Source organism: Leuresthes tenuis, unplaced genomic scaffold, assembly GCF_036924035.1.
Source record: "Leuresthes tenuis unplaced genomic scaffold, fLeuTen1.0.hap1 SCAF_12, whole genome shotgun sequence".
In the NCBI taxonomy this organism is placed as follows: Eukaryota; Metazoa; Chordata; class Actinopteri; order Atheriniformes; family Atherinopsidae; genus Leuresthes; species Leuresthes tenuis.
Window position 1 is genome coordinate 21,140,112 of NW_027325366.1, and position 20,189 is coordinate 21,160,300.

General features: G+C 40.5%; 1 protein-coding gene across 2 annotated transcripts; it reads left to right on the forward strand.

Annotated features, from left to right (window-relative positions):
• The first annotated feature begins 6,268 nt into the window (after positions 1-6,268).
• Positions 6,269-14,865, forward strand: sp3a (sp3a transcription factor). Of its 2 annotated transcripts, XM_072397033.1 has the most exons (7): positions 6,269-6,453; positions 6,869-6,966; positions 7,330-7,425; positions 8,671-9,910; positions 11,236-11,419; positions 11,515-11,711; positions 12,790-14,865. In XM_072397033.1, exons 1-7 carry the CDS (start codon positions 6,432-6,434, stop codon positions 13,080-13,082), a joined length of 2,130 nt encoding a protein of 709 aa, XP_072253134.1. In that variant the 5' UTR covers positions 6,269-6,431; the 3' UTR covers positions 13,083-14,865. The 2 variants fall into 2 exon arrangements, with proteins under 2 accessions (XP_072253134.1, XP_072253135.1); XM_072397034.1 differs by lacking the exon at positions 7,330-7,425.
• Positions 14,866-20,189: the final 5,324 nt, after the last annotated feature.

The window sequence follows — 20,189 nt, forward strand, 5'->3', positions numbered from 1 at the left end:
GCAACCAGAAAACAAATTCCTGTTGTCTGAAGTAGTGTTTTTGTCGCCCCTATACTTTTTGTACAAGTGTTTGTGAAGCATTTATGCTGATGGAATTGTACGGCTGCAGCCGCGGTACTCCAGAGTAAGATTGTATTCTCGGTGGGAGCCCGAACAAAAGAGCTGTAGATCAGCAGTGCTTCACTGAATATCTTGTAACCATTAAGACTGCAGAGGGGAAAAAAATGGCCATTTGATTGGAGCAAAAAGATTGAATAAAAATGGTCATTTTACAGGCAGAATATTCTATATAAAAGTTTTGGATGTGATGTTTTATGGAGCCTGTGCAAGCACTACAAAGAATAGTATTTGTCATGGAAATAAGGTGGATTATAGTCTTTACAGTTCGAGATCTATGGCAAAGTATATGATACTGTTTATTGTGGTTATTTGGAAACAATAACGCATGACAACATGTGTATCAAATAACATTAAGCTTGTTTTGCTTTGCATCAGCCACTTATTTTAATCACTCAAATTTCATACAACAGACAAAAGGAAGAACCAGCATTTACAGCTTTTATATACTGTAAATACTTCTACAATAGGCTTTAGTTGACTGTTTTATAAGTGAAACCATACAAATCCTCTGGAGAGTACAATGGGGTCTTGAGACAAAAGTGTTTTTGCATTCCTCTCAGGGTGGTGGTGGTGGCGTTGGCCAACCTAAACCCCACACAGAAGATCATTCATTTGCTGCAGTTTTGAGGCTCAAGGATTGATGAGTTCTTCCCAGTGGTCTGGGTTGTAGAGAATTTTGTTTTTCATAAAGTGCCAATAAATCTTTTCAGAACAAGTAATAAAGCTATTTAGAATCATAACCCCCATATATGAGTTTATATGAGTTTCTCATTCTGTAAGCTCAACCTCAACATGCTGTATCAGGGTTTGATACCAGTAATTTTTCTGTCACAGTAAAGGCAAGAATTATGGAATTATAAGCTAATTGGGTGTCTTCTCTGTCCTGACGTCATGGAGTGCTGTTACACATTTTGTTCAAATGGACCGTATGTGCAAACATAACACCATTGTGAAAGCATATATACATTTAGGTCTTTGCAGCCATTGTCATTATGTAAGTGGACTGTAAAAGTTGCCTGCAAGGACTCATAAAATGAGCCCAGAAATGTGACAGAATTTCTGTAGAAATCTTCTGTCAGCACCATCAATCAAGTGGTGCCACTCTGCTCTGAGGCAAACCACAGTGGCATCAAACCAAGATGAGCAGAGAGTGGAAAGCTGGCTTTAAAACACACACCCAACAAAACAGACCGCGGCCTGCTGTTGTAAATCACACACTCACCAAAAACCTTTGAAGAATTTACAGAAAAAAAAAGACTGTATGACTTATAACAAATAAACATGTGGCATTTTTCAGAGCCGTAACTATGCACAGGGGATTGTGTTGGGAAATTTGATGGTTATTACAAACGCCCTGTATCTTATTATTACAGAGAGGAAATTATTTCTATTTTGGACAACAATAAAAGAGTTACCATGTTGTAATTGTTGCTATTGTGTGATTTCACTTAATGTGCTGCACACAGAATAGACACTGAATAAATACGGAACCAAGATTTGACTAAAATAACAGTTAATGTTCTCATTTTATGGTTTATACAACAGTTTTCTCTCATTGGTGTTGTACTACCATGATATAACATTCTACTCTGATTTACTGTTGTCAATGTCAGGGTGATGACACATTGTCAGTGCAATGCTGAGTGAAGAGAATGCAATAAACAGCTGGGAGTAAACTTAGACAGGAGGGTTTAAATCCAGCCCTGTGGAGTTTGGTCTCTGTTATTCTCTGTAATTATGGCTATAAAAACTTCAAAAAATGTATAAGCACACCTGTAAAATCAAGTGAAATTCAACACCATTTCTATTTATATAAGTTTGGGGATGTGTACATTAAATTATATATTATTCATCACTCAGAGTTGAAGGTGATGTGTGGAAAACACAATAAATGGAGAGCTGTTTTATATTATTTCTCCCATATATCTATAATCATGAGGAGGTAGTAAAACGTTAGTATGATTCAATATGATGAAGCATCACTAACTATGACCTTAATGTTAAAACATGGAACTGAATGACATATTGTTCATGTTAATCTAATGAACTATCTGTTCTTTAAATCTGCTTTTCTGCAGACAAACCCAATCTATACATGGAGAAACTTAAGATATATTATAGAGCCCTGTATCCAAAAAAAGTTGGGACACTTTGTCTACTCAAATCAATTTAATTCAGTTAAATAATACCAAAAATAATTTATTTTTAAATGGGGTTGTGTGTCAGTTTCTTACCTGCAGCAGTCAGCAGTCAGAGCATTCTCAGTCTGGAAATCAGGGGGTAACTCTAACAGGTGAGCTCTGCCAGTAGCTGCTCAGAATCGAGCCTTGGAAGAGCAAATCTAAAACAAGTCATACCTCACAAGGTTTTTGCCAAATCCTATACACAGCATCGTAAGTCACTGGACTACTTTTGCCAAATACAGTTGTTTACTGTGTCACTATTTTCTCAACCTAAGCACATATTATACCGCTGACCAGTTGTGACTCAAAATTCCAAATAAAAGTCAAAGAAGTTGAGCAAAAAGCCTGAAAAAAACACAAGCACTCACCATCTTTACCTGACTTGTGACAGGATACATCAGGCAGCAACTGTGCATGCAATGGAGCATAACCCAAGGATGTTCTTCAGTTTTGAAACCACTGACAAACTACACAGCTCTCTAATGCAGCTCTCATCATGGACATGATGTATTATTTACTATACAAGGCATTCGCTTGACATAATATCATATTTTTTAGGTTTTTTTGTTTGTTAATGTTCTCCCCAATGGGACCATTTTTAGTAGTAAAAATTAAAAGCTTTTTAAAAAGCAGTAAACTGGAGCATTGTGTTGCATTGCACAGTAAGCATTTGGGAACAGAGAGGAACAACATCTGAAATTGAATTGAGGCCATTTAAGAACCCAGAATCTTTTATTATGGAGCCGTGCTGTTGTAACTTTTGCTCAGACTAGTTTGGCTGTATCTTGCTGAAACAAGCAAGGCCTTCTTGTAGCAGTAATGAACTGTGTTCGCAGACAATGGTTTTGAGAGGCTTTTCAGAGACCACTTCGTAATGCCCTTCTACAATTTTAGTTTTGGATGTTGTGAGGATCATGACCATTCAATAGTAGCTTTCATACTTGTTCCTTGCATATAGAGCAACAAGTCCTCTAATCAACATGGGCATAAAGGTCATTGGTCATTGAAAACTGCCCAAAAGTGGACTTCTTCTTATGTTTCAACACACTATGATATTATACATACCATAGATTACACAAAAAAAAAATTCAAAGAGACTGTGTTCAACCTCTAATCTGACTGCATGCTTCTATTGCTTCTACTGTAAACACATAAGACAAATAAACATATGACTGTTTCTGTTTCAGGTGCCTCTGAGTTGTCTCTTAAACATATTTGATATTCTGTCCACACGTCTTCATGCTGCACCAGTTTCAATTTTCTGTCTCAGGTCCCATTTACGGTGCCTCCAGTAGGGCAGTTTCTCTCTGTGGGGTCACTGTGTCTTGGACTGGCCTCCATGAAAACAACTGTCAATATGTTAATATGAAACACTCTGAGCCATTATGGACTCACTCAGTTATCTTTTCATATTTCTGCAACTTGCCACTGAGGCTCTGTCAGCTCTTATAATAAAACATACATTAAATACTGTTGTTTTTCCTCTATTTTTTTAAGAAAAATTTCATGCAGCTATGTTAATAAAGCATAGCTTTTGTACATACATTATTCTAAAAGAAAATGACAAAGAAGAAGGTCCAAGTTTATGCATCGAGTCATAGATGTCCCCGTTTACAGTGATATCTGTCATGTTGAAGCTTTATAGATCCCAGTGAGTATTTGCCCTGCAGACTTCAGATTACTCTTATGAGGTGAATACAACGTCTGTCAGCACATTCTCATTTTCTTTTGTTTGCAGCTCCAGCTGAACACAACACTCACAGGTCTGAAGACAAACACCATGGAAGTTACATGTCTCTGTAGACCACTGTGTCCATCACTAAGTTGCATTTGTATTGCTTTTAGGATATTTGACTTTTCGCTTTAACTTGGAGGTCTTTGTAGAAATTGTTGATCCGTTTCCAAGGACTCGTGGAGTACGACAGACGTAGCTGCAAGGTTTTTCTAAAGCTGTTTCCATTGGCCTGTGTTTACCTGACACTTGGATTGACAGCAGAGTGATTGGAAATATCCACCATTCACTGCAGTGAGCTCCTGAGTGCACAGAAAGTGCTTTTGTAGTCTGGCTGTAATGGGCCAAGTTTGAATTGAAGGTTGGGAGAAATAGCCTCACTGCGGTCGCGCACTGTGAGGAACTGACACACCACAAATAATACTCAGAAGTGGGGTCCTGATAGCATCACAGCCAAAGAGTGCGTACAATAGCATGCAGGCTCTCATTTCAATGCACTTTCACAATGTTGTAAGATGCAGTCAGATGGAGGGGAAGAAATCCAGTCAAATACAAGCTGAGTTGGTGTCTTGGTTGTGATATTTTTCTGATGACACAAAAGCTCCTAAATTTCTTATCTACAAGTACAAAAATGTCACAAATAGTTAGCCAAAACATAAACAAGAATAAATGACATCATGGGAGAGTTTTAAATAAGAATTTCCCTTACCTTTATTGAACTTATCCGGCAGCTCAATATTAGCCATGACCTTGACGATCCATATTAAGAGTAACTTTATCTATGCCATTAATTATCGAATGCTAAATTTAAAAAAAAAAAGTGACTTCAAGCAGTCAGAGAAAAATGCTTGGGACAAGCTATATAAATAGTTGTTTAGGTTGGATCGCTTGCTGGTACAGACATTAGTAGTAATGCCAGTGATGCGAGCATCATGTGTTTCAACCTTTTCTCACAACATTTACTGTGGATACTGAATGTCTGGATGTATATCAATTTAATTTTTTTCCATTCAAAAAACAGATAATCAAGAATCAAGATAGCATTTCTTTGCAAAAGTTGACAGTACACATCTGGACAAGTTATTGTGATTCAGGAATTTGATAGTAACAGACTGTGGTGATGTGGCACCTTCATTTATTTGCCTCTTCTTTGAAGAAGCTAGAAACATGACGTAAAAAAATGCTTGGGAGATTAAACTTGCTGTTTTGATCTTAAATGACTAATTCTGCCCACGTGTTTATCAATCATTTAAAAAAATGAATAGTTAAGAGTGTCTTGATAATGTTGATGTGTGTGTCACAGGCTGTAACGTGATAGATACGTCACTCCAGGACATAATGGGTTAACCTCAGAGCATGACGATTGCTGCAGAGAAGCTATTCAAATCTTGCAAAATAAAAGTGACTATGTACCGTTACAGTTAGAGAGAGGAAAATATGCAGTTAGACTACAGCTACCAATCATATAAGTTGTGGATACAATAAGGATACACTTGAATATGAAATGTGTTCAGTGTAGACTATAACACTCCTTTCTATCCTTTCTTTGTGCAACATAGCCTTCTTTTGGCATAGTTATGGACAATGTAAGTGAGCAAAGTGATAAGTATGAGAGCAACACATGTAGACATGATCTATTAATGTAAGGATTAAAACAGTAAGGGTTAAAATTCTTAGTGTGGTTTTTGACTGGTTTTGTTTGACTTTGCACCACTTCTCCTCCGTTGATAAAATGTATACATAGTACTAAGCAACCTGAGTCTGCCTTGCTGGCAGTAAGCATGTCATGGTAAAATCAGAAAAAATATCTCAAATGTTACTAAAAAGTATTATCAGCATAAGAATGCTTGAGTAATTTAATTCACTATTGGCTAGATACATTTTTAAAGTAATTGAAAAGTATTCAAACAAAAACAATTCTTTCTTTTTTGACAGAATTCAAATAGATACATAACATACTATACTTTAAAAGCGACTTTCCCAACTTTTGCTATAATGCAAAATATTACTGGTTCCATCCAGCCTTCTCAGATACTGGGCTTGATTCACTGGTAACAGCAATGTAATTACAATCCTCACAGCCATCTACACTGTGACACTAACATGCATAATAAACAGGAAAAGAATCCAACAAGGAATGATTGACATGTCAACTGGCAAATGATCATACAGTAAATTTAATCTTAACCAATCACCTTTACGCTGAATGGTGGGATTTCCTGTACGTGACGCAATACTCCCAGTCAACAGTGGAGGCCCCACCCTTTGTGTTACCCACTGCCCGTCAATCAAAATATAAAAAAATCTGACAGTTATCACTTATTTCTGCGCGTATACAATCAATTTAAAGTGCTGATCATGTCCCGTGGATTGTGACTATCAGGACCCTCCGTTTTATGACAAGTCACGCAATGACTGGTACGTAATAATCATTATTCCTCACACGTAAGCTAACGAGCTATCTCGGGCATCCTCTGGCTAAATTAGCTTGCTAGCAGGCTAGCATTGATGCTTGTTGGTGATATTGCTAATCATTGCCAGCTCGGTTAGCAACTGTAGCTAATGCTCTGCTCGTTAGCTTAGCTGTCTAGATTAGCTTGTTATGGACAAATCACCAGTCAGGTCTCCTTCAAAAAATGACCACATGCCACAGTTTTAAGGATATAAGTGCTATTAGTTACATGTTTGTCGTTGGTGTAGTGGTTGTACTGTTCGCTAGTATACCGACGCTTCAAAATAATACTACCCTGTGTGAATCCCAGGTATTTGTAGCTAACATTAGCATTCGCTGTTCACTCACTTTGCCAACCTCCTTCCTATTTTAACTTCACAGCCCCAGAACAGCACCTGAAACCAGGTGATATGGCTGCCCAAGACGTGGACGGCAGTCAGGGCAATTTTATGCAGCAGGAGGAGGGCAGGGGCAATCAGGTAAGATTTTCCTCTTGGTATTATGACACTTATACGTCGTTGCTACGATCTCGTTACTTGAGGTGCCTACTGACGCTCAAACATTTCAAACTTGGAGGAGGGGGTATCTTACCCTCATTTGAACCTCTCAGGCAACACTTCCTCTCAGACCCATAACAAATCCCACCTCCTTTACTAAGATTTGATATACGAAACTCGAACCAGGCCTAAACTTTATTACAATGCTATGCTAGGTGCTGCCTGAGGAGCTCAACACTGGACACGAAAGTCCATTAAACTATTTAATAATGAGGCACTCTTCTTCTGAGGCCCTGACTAATGGCCACCCAATTTCTTCCCTTCAAACTTGCTCATTGTGGGTAGGACACTCAGCAATCACCCCTCGACCTGCTAGCAACGACCTGCACTAAGGTTGGGTCACCATCGTCAGAGGTGAACAGAGGTGCTGCCAAAGATGTGGTAAGTCAGCACCTCTGCTACATCTGATACAGTTTTAGCAGAAGTGAAGCCATCTGTTACAACTGAGCAAAACTGGTGGTGGGAGTATATGAAAGCTTGCATTTGTTTGGTGGAACAAAGCCTCTGCATTTTGTTATCAAGAGAAAAACCCATTGCATTAACTGTTACATTTTTTTTTCCTGTATTAGAAAATGAGGACCAGTATCCATTCTGTACCCATGATAAGTCCTTAACAGTCTCTGAGCGGAGGCTAAACCCTGTGACTCCTACATATGGCAAGCTGTCAACAAATGTGTTTGTCACTGGGAGAGCAGTATAGCCGGGACATCAACAATGGGCCGCAAGTGCAGCAGCTCTCTGAACAACTCATAAGTTGAAATAGGTTAAGGCTTGTCGATGCTTTCTGTTGTTGACTTTGATCTGTGCTTAATTGCCAGGTTGTTTATCATTAACTGTGTTGGCATGCATTTGATTTACTGCCAAATAATCGGTTTAATTTGATTGGTATTCAGCTCTGGCTACTTAATAGCTATATAGCTATTTTTGTATTTATTATCAGAGTTTTTTAAGCTGGTCAGTCTGTTAGAGTTGGAGTTAAAGTAAAAATTGACACCACTTTTGAAAAATGAGTGGATTATTTGTTGCTCAGATGTGTCATTCTGGAGACTTTAGATGATCGACATTGCCCCCAAGCCTCGACTGCATTAGTGAGCAGAAAATTCATAGTTCCTTATGTAACTAAGAGAAAGATGTTTTTATTGTTAGTAGTATGTCAGAGTGGAATGTATTTATGTTCCTGTTCACTCTCCATCTGTTTGATACACGTGATACAAACTCACAAAGGTGTGTTTGCCCATTTATTTAGGTTAATTGAGGCTATTAGGAAGTCTTTCATTCAAAATCTCGTTTTCATCTTGGTTCTGTGTGCTACTGATGGTGTTTTATGACAGTCCGTTGACATATCTAGTGTTTGAGTTAACTGTCAGATTTCAAGTGTGATGTCAGGGCCACAACGCTCAGTTTGTTATGATTCCTCAAAAACCAGTGAAAAATGTTTTACACAGTAATACTGCACAACCAAGCAAACAATGCCTCAAATATATTTGAAACAAGAATCTAAATCTCCCTTGACTTCTACTAATCTAAATAATTTGGGCCATTTTGTTCGTTGCTCCTCATATTTGTGATGAATATCCTTAAGATGTGGCTTTATATTTCTTTATTGTCGCTCATTTTCTTTCTTAGACATCAGATCCGTCTTCGCAGCTCACAGAGACTGACAAATGGGAGGTGTTAGCACCCACAACAACAGTAAAAGATGAGTCTGGAATAATACAGATCCAAAGTCAAGGAATATTGACATCAAATGGACAGTATGTTCTTCCTCTCCAAAACTTACAGACTCACCCAATCTTTGTGACGTCTGGAACGGACGACTCCGCTGCCAATTCAGTGCCTAACATTCAGTACCAAGTAATTCCTCAGATTCAGACAGCAGATGGACAGCTGAGCTTCTCCACATCTGGTGTGGAAGGACCAACTCTGACTCAAGATGCCACGGGACAGATACAGGTCTTGCCCGACAGTAGCCAGAGTCTCAGTGTGACATCAACTGCAAGCATCCTTAACAACAACCAGAACCTCATTTCACAGACTGCTAATGTCCAGCAGATCCAGGGGGTTTCAGTTGGCAGCTCCACTTTCAACAACCAGGGCCAGGTTGTTACTAATGTGCCTGTGGGGTTGCCCGGGAACATTACCTTTGTTCCTATCAACAGTGTGGACTTGGACTCCCTCGGCCTGTCGGGTGCTCAGACGATAGCAACAGGGGTCACTGCTGATGGCCAGTTGATTATGGCGAGTCAGCCTGTGGATGGCTCAGAGACTCTGGCCAAGTCAAATGATCACCTCTCACAGACACTTCCGGTAAATGACTCAAATGCAAATCCAGACATATTTGTGCCAACGTCTTCCTCTCAGCTACATCTTTCAGCAAGTGAGGGTGGTCTGCTGACACAAGACTCTTCATTAACGTCAGTGGCTACAGAGCAAGCCGACTCAAGTGCCGGTCTTCAAGAAGGCTTCGTCCAGCAGAATCAGGAGCAGAATATTCAGGTGTCCTCAGCTCATCCCATCATCCAACTGCAGCAGGTGCCTGTTCAAACCACCAACGGTCAGGTGGTGCAGTCTGTGGCAGCAGGTGGACAAAATCTGCAAAACGTGCAACTGATAAACCCAGGAACCTTCATCATCCAAGCTCAGACCGTCACGCCATCAGGTCAGATACAGTGGCAGACCTTCCAGGTTCAGGGAGTGCAAAACCTTCAGAACCTCCAGCTGCCCACCACACCACCCCAGCAGATAACACTGGCACCAGTCCAGACCCTGTCACTGGGCAGCATCAGCGCCGGACAGATTCCCAACCTACAGACAGTGACTGTCAACTCGGTGACCCAACAGGAAGGAGGCACAGATATGTCGGCAGGTACAGCAGCCTTTTTTTTTATTATTAGAGTGTAAACAAGAAGAATAATGTTCTTTCCAGCCAGTGATAAACCCAGTTCATTATTTAGTCTCATTTGACCTCTGGTCAGGACTGTATTGGTGTCTCCAGACTGCTGTGCTCACATCTCTTTCAATTTCCTGCGAGCTTAGAGCACCTCTTTAAAGTTGCCATTCTTATTATTACATGGATGTTGTTGGTCTCAGGCAATCCCTGTCTGTGTGTACAAGAGCTTTTAATATTTTATAGTCCGAATGCTTTTCTTATCATAATGTACTCAATTACCGCGTTTATTACAGTAATACAAATAAGGTAATTGAATGTTGAAGACAATCCACGGTGGCATTTGTGTCTACAGTGTCACGGCTGTTGTTATCACACTATTATTGTTGGTTTTTTTTTAATGTATGATCTGCACAGTTGTAGGGATGTTACTGATGGTTCTTTTCATAGTTGATTATTTGAACTTTTTTCAAAGATGAGTGGTTAGTAAGCTTTTTCAGCGACGACAGCTTGACACGTCACTGCATGAAAGCACACATATACATATAGAAATAAATGACCACTGTATGCCATTTAGCTGCTTCGGTTTCAGGCTCCTGGTATTCTTCGTGGTAACTCACTGTCATGGTTTGCAGGGACACTTGAATAGAGTAGACCAAGAGCGGTCTGCGGTAAATCTGGTGTACAGTTAAGTCTGTAGAATTTACATAAGCAGTTGCTTATTTTGCCAGTGCAGCAATATAAAAAAAAAACATTATAGCTTTTGGTGAGCATAACTGAACTTTTGAGTTTGTTCAGTTGAATTTGTTCAAGCACTTTTTCAGTTTTCATTGTTAATGTGACATGCTTATGTGTTTCAACAAATTACTTTATAATCTGTAAAACCTCTTTGTGTCTGATTTTAACAAAATTGTTTTTGGAAAAGCAATTTTTTGCCACTCACGTTGGTCAACAAGTCCTCAGGGTGTCCTTGGTTTCTCCCTGTTCACCAACAGTGTGCTATGAAGCTTGTTAATGCTGTCTCTGGTCTCAACCAGTTACTGTGCACTGGTGTCTTCTGGATAACTCAGATACTGTGTTTGGATTGTACTTAGCCTACAGAATGGCTGGCTGCCAAAAAGTTGCAGGCTTCCCATTAATTCTAATAACAACCAGTGATAGTTTCTGGTAATATTAAGGTAATAATTATGTTTCATATGGACTCACATGCAGCTACAAAGCAGCTATCACTCTTCTGCCTTTGTTGTTGTTTCGCAGTTATTACTCGAGCTTCTGTTGATAATTACATAATATTCACATTTCAGATATTCAGATCAAGGAAGAGCCAGATTCTGGAGACTGGCTGAGCACAGATTCTACCCTGAACACAAATGATCTGTCCCACCTCCGTGGCAGGCTGGTGGATGACGAGGATCAGCTTGGCCAGGAGGGCAAGAGGCTGCGCAGAGTTGCATGTACTTGCCCCAACTGCAAAGAGTCGGGTGGGAGGTCAGTAGGCCCGAATGATTCTTTTACTGGCTCTTGAATCTGTATGTTAGGAAAAACACATCAGGGCTTTGAATGTATAAACCTGTGTTTCCCAGAGGATCCAGCATGGGCAAGAAGAAGCAGCACATCTGTCACATAGTGGGCTGTGGGAAAGTGTACGGAAAGACATCCCACCTGCGAGCACACCTGCGCTGGCATTCGGGGGAGCGACCTTTTGTCTGCAGCTGGATGTTCTGTGGGAAAAGGTTCACACGCAGCGACGAGCTCCAGAGGCACAGGAGAACACACACAGGTGTCCCTCATTTCTTTTTGCTCCCTCTGTGTTTGCACATCAGGAAAACATCCATAAAATCACTAAGATATGTTAAACTGTGTCCTGAAAAGTGAGTCACGGAGGGAAATACCGCATTCGTCATCTTCTGGGTTAATTTATGTTATCAGATTAGGACTGAACTTCAAGAGTTCAGCTTTTGCTCGAGTCCTCTGAATTCTTTGGTCAGATCACTGTACGACTGTAAAGCATTGGTCAAAAACCCATCTTCTTGCTTTTGAATGCAATGAATTCACAAAGAATGAGAAATCCATCCACGGCACCCAACGTTTTACATTGTGCCATTATTTATTTAGCCAAAACTAAGCCAAATTTAAAAATAAATAAATGAAGCCAGGTGCTGCGTATCAAATATGCTTGATTAACTGATCGTCAGCAAGTGTGATCACCACCGTATACAGCTTGCTTAACCGGTACATTCAGGTGTGTGTTCACATGAGGCCGAGGTGGAAAAACATCAGCAATGATCTAAGAGAAGCAAATGTTGCTGCCCATCAACCTGGAAATGGTTATGTGCACTTTTCCAATCTATTGGGAGTCCATTGTTCTGCAGTGAAGTAAAGGTTATTCATAAGTGGAACTTTCCAGGTGTGGACGTCCCAAAAGGTTCATCCCAAGATCAGAAACTACATTTTCTAGGTTTTTTTTCTACCAAAGCGGTTTCAGCATTCTGAGCCAGTGCCTAACTGAGAACTACTTCTGTCTTTTTTTAACCGGTGCCAGGTCAAAGCTAAAGAACGCCTTTAGCTTTGAGTCAGGGGCTGGGGGCAGTTCTCACATAAAGCCGGCATCACAGATTCAGCTGAGTGATGAGCATGAGTTCTTCGAGGCCAGCTTGATGTTTGTAAGCCCGCACAAAGCAGGACTGTTTATCAGCTGTTTAGTTTCCGTTTGTCAGTTTTCTTAGTGACAGATTGAGTCTTGAGTTAAAAAAAATCTCCTCCTATCTTCGGATAGACGGCACTTTTAGCCCGGTCCACTTTTACTCAACTTCAAACTCTTATCAAAGTTTTTATATTATTTTTATTTTCTCTGGCAGGAGAGAAGAAGTTTGTCTGCCCGGAATGTTCCAAGCGCTTCATGCGGAGCGACCACCTGGCGAAGCACATTAAAACTCATCAGAATAAAAAAGGCGTGAACTCTGGCAGCGCCATGGTGGCCTCGATGGAGTCCACGGGTTCCTCTGACGGCATCCTCACCACGGCGGGCGGAACCACCCTCATCCTCACCAACATCCAGCAGGGCTCCAACAACGCCCAGGACATCCTGGCCAACGCAGAGATCCCTCTCCAGCTCGTCACCACGGTAGCGGCCAGCGAAGTCATGGAGTGATGTGTACTCTGCTTATGAACTTCTACAGTGTCTCTCATACTGTATACTCCTACCTGCATTTTTATTCAAGTTTTGAAGGAAAAAAATAAATATATATACGTATATATATATATGTATGTATGTATATATATATATATATATATATATATATATATATTAAATTCTCAGTTTTCATTTAGGAAAGAAAAAACAAGTGAAAACTAAACGGTGGAAAAAGACATTGCAGTAAAGCTACAATAAAATGCCTTATTTTGTACAGTGTTGTGTAGTTGGAAATGTAGACGTCCACTTTGTTTTAAATCTACCCATTTGTTGATTATGTGTTTTTCCATGAAAAGAAATGATGACTAAGTTGAGCGACTCTTTCCTCGCCTTTCTGTTGACAGTATATTTTGGAGCATATCCCTGTAAAGCAAAACGTGTTCCCGAGCTCTTTTCCTGGCAGAAACCGAACCGCGCACCAGAGCTAATTTTATCCAGCTGAAGTAAAGTCGTCGAGTCCACGCTAATTTCTTCCCTCTACGTGTTTATGAAATGCTATTTTGCATCGTTTCCTGGCAGCCAGTCTGCTCTCAAAGCCCGTCGTTCTCCATTTTTGTTTCCTTCTTCGTATAGTTTCTCTCACTTTTAACGAATTTGTTTTGCACCTACCACTCTTTGCAGGTGAAAATGACAAACAATCAAAATTTTGTATCGTAGTTTCCCATTTCAACGTACTCTGTTGAAATGGCACGTTATTTGCTTCTTGACTATGTCGAACAGCTATTTATATGAAGCTTTACATAGACAATGCATTTGTGATATTGAAGGTCTGAAATATTTCCAACGGCTCTTATATGTGATTCAGATGTGTTTTTGTACCCTTTTTGGAGGATTTCAGAACAGAAACATGTTGTAATATATAGTTGGAGGGGAGGGAAAGATTTTTTTTTCTTTTTTTTTGGGTGAAAATTGCCAAATTTGACTCCAAACTCAGGGTGACTCTGGACTGTGTGCTGTAAGTAGAGTGACTCACCCCTATAGCTTCCCGGGCCATGGTTGTATGTTGTGAAGAAGTGTTTAAGCTGCCATTATGTTACCAATGCGCATTGAATCCCATCATGTCAGGGTTTGTTTTATTTTTTTTTTAGTATATTTTAACGGCAAACCTTGTTTTATGGAGACAGTTCGGCAGAGTTTTTCACAGATATCTTGCTCCTGTGGTTTTGTCGCTTAGTTTTGAAAAAGAAAACTCAAAAGTGGTACTTTTTAACAGCACTGTTCTCATCACTTTAATCTTGTTGTTTATCAGTTTGGATAAAGATGTTTTGTAAAAATCCGTCTGTCATATCCGTTGTTGGCAAATGTCCTTTCTTTTTTTTCTCTCCCGCCGTTCGTTCGTTGTTTCACTTTAACTGTGTTACATTCCCCCCTTTTCCATGTGATGGCTTTATCTTATTTCTAATTACTCCTGCCCCCAAATTGTTAAATTGAATGCACATGCACACTGAACGGTGAGTTTAATGGCGGCATATTGGGGTCTTTTTTTTAATTATTATTTATTTCAGTTTCTTTCTTTTTCTTTTTTTTTCTTCTTGTTGAGACATTGAAAAATATGTAATTTGATCCGTTTCCTAACAGCCACTTGGTCCTCTTCAGGAGGCTTTTTCAGTCCGATGGTGTGATGCCCACACAGGCGGCATCTTCGTATTCTTTACCGAACGCTGAAGGTTTATCTTCACTCCAGTCTTCTGTATAAATATGTCAATATATAACATCAATATAAATCTTTGTTACACTTGAATGTTCTTTCCGTTTGCTTTATTTTCCGTTTGCCTAAGTCTTTGACTTTCAACACAGTCTTGGTCGTACTCTGCTTCCTCTGTGAGAGGTTTGATGCATCAAAGAAAAAAAAACTTTTTTTGCTCTTTTTTTTTTTTCTTCCCTTGAGATCTTTTGCTTTGTCTCCTTGTGAAGAAGTCAGCCGGCCAAAGAGCGGTTCATTCCCCCTGCACAGCTTACACTCTGGGTTTTGTAGTCCAGTAGATGTCACTACAGCCAAGGCAGCGGGACGAGAGCTGTGTTTGACCCCTTGACCTTCCGTCTGTGCCGCTGCTATGATGAAGACAGGAGTCACTGAGGCCAACAGCAGGTGCAGACCCTCAATTAACTGCGAGTTAATGTCACAGAAATGTCAGGAACATATTCTGCGGCTGGAGAACAAAGTACTGCCTTGTGACTTTGAACGAACCCTACAAGAGGGATGAGCGATTCTGTGACCTGCATTCATATATGTTTGAGTGAATTATCAACAAACTCTTACAGATAAGCTGCCACCTCAAGCCCACAGTTTTCTCTCATTATTATTTACCAAAATATCATACTATTTACCAAATACCAAAATATTTTGATAGATTAATCTGCTATTGTCCATTATCTGCTATTGACACTATTGAAGATGACTGCATAAGGGAGTTAAAAACATATGGTACTCTCCCTGGTTTTAGTGTCTGGGAACATAAATGAAGAATAAGATATTTTGTGAGAGGCTTGACCTGGTAAATCTGGGTGATAAGCACATGCTCTTTAAGTCTTGGTCAATTAGCAGAAAACGGCTCAGAAAATGCGGTTAAAAAGGACTCGTCTGTTTTTTTCCATTCCTTTCATTTGCATAATTTAATGAATCCAATTCATTGTAATTCAATACCAAGTGCACCAGGAACATGAAATGACAGTTTGAGTTAATGAAATGTGTTAACGGTATCATCATTTACTTGTATGTTAATTAGTCCAATTAATTTCCCCCGCTCGGTAATCTGAATATTGTAATAATCTTTGCTCCCCTGCAGGAATGAAATCTATGATGCACAGACCTCTGGGACGATCATCGCTGGGAATCGTGGTTTTTTTTTTTTTTTTTCCCCCACTTGTGAGGTGGTGCAGAGCTTTAAGGTAATTCTTTACTTCTGAGATTTAGTCCGATATCTGCAGCGGTTGGAAAAATGATACTCTCGACTTGAATATTGTTCACCGATAGCTGTGTATGATCTGCCTTTAAAGTGTATGATAGAACTCAACCGCTGTCTGGTATCAGAACCAGGAAAACTGTCTCCCTTCACAAAGTGCTGTTGCCTTGTAACAGGAACAGACACGGTTCTTTTGGTGGTTACAGATAAAAGCTACCATCAGTTGGCAGTTTTTTCCTAGCACCTCAGCGAGTTAAAGGGAAGGAAATAGAGATCAGGCGGTTGCTGAGCATGACGATGTCCGGACTGTCATTTCAGCTGACCATCTGGATTGCAGGCGAACTTTGTCATCAAACTGTTTAAGCTCCCGTGTTTGTGTTCTGATCTCTTTGTCAGTGTGCTAGGGACCGCGGTGAAAGAAAAGTCTTTCTTATAAATAGTGAAAGGAACTTTTGGCTTAAATATAATATCAGAGACGGGCAGTAGCTCTGAAGCTTCCATTTGGTGATGTGGAGCAAATATTGCGGAGCAAATTGAGTCAAAATGAGCGAAACTGAATTCAACTTGAGTCTTATTTTGAGGAACGGAAGCTTTTTCAATTATACAACTTTGGTGTCTTTTTGTAACAGATGGGTGTAATTTCAAGCTGCTTGCATGCGGTTATCTGTGCGTTTTTATTGCAGCCCAGATAGCTTCGGTTCTTCTCGCACAGTTTTTGGAATTGCAGCATAATTGTACGTGGTGCTCAGCTTCTCCAATTCATGTGCAAAATGCATAAATAAAATAAGTACGTAGAGAGAGAGAGAGGAACACTGTAATCATACAATAACATTTCCGACTGTAAGCGTGGAAGAATTCAAAATGCTATTGGGATTATGGTTCTTACACATTGGGAGGTAATGTGAACTGTTGGCAGAAATGACTTATTTCATTATGCTGTCCCAAATATATGAAATACTTGAGCAAGAGGGCCGCTTCTTCCCGAGCCGTGCCCAATTTCAACAGTTTTCTCCAGTTGTTGAAGGATAGGCCTGCAATTTTGCAAAATGACTATTATTTGCCTTTCTCAAGGAATCAACAACTTGAAAGTACAGTGCAATGAATTGTTGGGGTTCTGCAGCTGCACTCATTTGCAATGTGTCTTTTTTTCTGCAGCAGAACTTAAAGCAGAAAGCCGTTATTTGTTTTCTTTGGCTATGAACTCCCAAGTCTCTTCAGTAAGTGGAAAGCACTTACCACCCTGCCTAATGTTTTTGTTTACAGCGGGACACTGACGTTGCTTTTCTCTTAAAACATTAGGACGTTGGAGGCAACATTTAAAAGCGTGTCGCGTCTCCACAGCTCCGACACACTCTTGCCCTTGATCAACTGCAGAAGTCAGACAACAGCCCAGATCATTTTCCCCAGCCAAGAAAACACAGCATGGATCAACTCAATAACCTGATATTCCCTTTCTACTGAATGTGGACAATTTAACAGAAGGTCAACGCCTTCTTTTTTCTTTTTTTTTTTACACCAGAGACCATTTGGTGACCTCCCTCTGGAGCCCCAGCAGGACCAGAGGAGACAAACAGAATCACAGAGCCTGAAAGTGCTTGTGTTGACATTGCATTCGGGTCCGGACTGCTCAAGGTGAAGCGCTACCTGGTGTGGGACAGGGGGGCTATTATGTAAACTCAGTGGTCACGGCTTGCAGTCGCACGCTTGTGGATTCAGTTTTTTTGAGTATTTTGGTCATTATTAACAGTTTTGGGGTGGATGTTAAAACATTTTTGAAGTTGTACTTTGGGTAGAAAAGTATGGTGTGCGGGATCGGCGCCGCTGCAAAACGTCTGCCATCTTTTTATATGCAGAGGTGCCCTTCACAGCTTTAAATTAAACACTTGTCTCCAGGAAATTATGGTCTGACTACGTCCTATTTTAAGAGGGAGGAATTTAGATCGGATCTATCTTTGCTGTCTTTATTGTGAAATTTCTCCTTCCCGCCGTTTTGCATTGATACCATGTATGCTTTTCCAGATCCAGCTGTGAAAATTGAATCAACAACAATGAGACACCTCCATCAAAATTTCCCACATTATGCTGTTATATTCATACACAGTATGGGTCTTGTTTTAGTGCGGAGACAATTGAATATGATTACATTATAGATCTATGAGAGGCTGAGGAGGGACAATTTTTAGTCATTCCTCACAGCAGTCATATAGTTTTCACTCGGTATGAAATAACTTTCTCAGTTGTGCACTTCAAGGTCACACGGCTTCAACTTTTATGAACTTGAGTGAGAGGGGGGGGGACTGCAAGTCTGTGCTTAGTATTTTCTTTGGTGACAAAAGCTGGCCTTCAAGCCATTCAAAAACGATTTGAGATATGAAAGGAGACGATCTGTATCTGAAAATGTACATTAAATGGTGTCAACAACATCAAAGAGGTCAGAGTAGAGTCCCCATGGAGACTGAATCTGGCTGCTGCGCTCGAAGACCCGACACCCCTCTCTGAGTGGCGGCTCTGTGATGGCTCTCAGTTTCTCTCGTCATGTCCCTGGCAGCTTTGACACAGGTAATATGCATGCAGGCTGACAGTGGCTGGGATGTGCGGCAGAGACAATGATGTACATATCATTTTCCTCGCTGACTGATTGAAGACTGTAATCTGTGCTGGACTTTCTCTCTGATTACACACGTCTCAGGGAGCAAAACAAGGACTCTGAGCTGCCGCTGGGCACTATGCTCATCCAGGGCTTTCAGCCTTCAAGAGGACTGGAGTCCGCCTTTAAGGTGAGCTCAATTTTCGTCCCATTTACACTATTGTCACAAGTGTCGGATAGAATGCATCTTGTAGATAGTGGTCAAACATCGGCTGTCTGAAGATGACAAAAACAGAGATGTATCTGGCACCCAAGGTCATCCCACTCCTGTCTCTGGCACAGTCACAGGTTGTTTAGCGCACCTGTAAAGGCACTCACAAACAGAGCAGCCATATGAATTTCACATTCACCGGCTCTGCTTGCAAACTGCAAAGTGGCCAACATAAAAACTGTCTGGCAAGGCAAGCCATGAAATGCAGATGGACAATTTGCTCGCGGCAAATATATTGTTCTCTTTATAAATAAAGCATTCCGCTGCGTTCAAAATGAATGAAACCAGCATTGCCGAGATTTTTTTTGCTTTTAATAATATGAAACGCTTGCAATCCGCACCCCCCCCCCACACTCTTCATCCGTCTGCATAACCTTGCGAGAGACACTTGTGTCTTTATGTGAAACCTGAGAAATTTCCCTGTTGACAATAGGTCAATCCTTTACAGAAGGTACCTTGCACATTACAAGGTTGGTCTCCAGGGAGAAGTAATGGGTTCTGGGCAATTGACCAACTTGCCATGCTTTACTGCACCTGCACTGAGTTAGAGCTGTCATCATTACCACTTCCTCTAACGTTCCCCCCGCAGCAACCCAGACACTCCTACCTACAGCGATATTTCACTTTGGTGGAACGTTTTCATTTTACGTGCATCTCTCCACACATGAGTGGAGGTAGCTTTAACATCCAAAGAATTAAGGTAACATCTAACAGGCACCTGGGGTCCTGAATAGTTTCCAGAATAGTTGCCGGCTACAATCAGCTTGAACTTTTCAGATTGAAAACCCAAGATTTTCAGAAAGAGAAATTCCTCAGGATAAAAGGCTGTAAGAGAGTTCTACCCGTGTTTTTATCGGTGTCATAAGATGGAGAAGGTAGTGTTAGTCGTTTGACTGGCATTTATCATTATTTTAGCTGGGTTGTTCAAAAGTGATTGCAAGATTGTTAAGTCTGAAAATATTCATTAGGCAGTTCTGTGAAAAAGCAGTTTGAATGGTTCATTAAAGTGAATCAGAACAGGAACAAGCTCCTGCATTAGTTAGTTAATCAAGATGTGCTGCAAGAAAGCACCTTTAACTTAATTTTTCATTAGTACAATCCTTTAGAAAATGTTGTACATTTAAATGACTCCAGCCACACTACAGACAGAGGAGGAATCAAAACTGTGGAGGTCACAGACATCACACACATACAGCTTACTGATTACAGCGCCATCTGAAATCCGGACTAATCAACATCTACAGCTATATGTGGGGCCTTATCGAGAAAAGTATGGACAACAGTCAGCCCATTTAGTGGCAGCT

Excerpts from the sequence above, each read along its gene's own strand:
- sp3a (XM_072397033.1), top strand. The coding sequence starts at position 6,432 with ATGACAAGTCACGCAATGACTG. Across the intron at positions 7,426-8,670 it reads GAGGTGCTGCCAAAGATGTG|ACATCAGATCCGTCTTCGCA; the intron begins GTAAGTCAGCAC and ends TTTCTTTCTTAG. Across the intron at positions 11,712-12,789 it reads GCACAGGAGAACACACACAG|GAGAGAAGAAGTTTGTCTGC; the intron begins GTGTCCCTCATT and ends TTTCTCTGGCAG.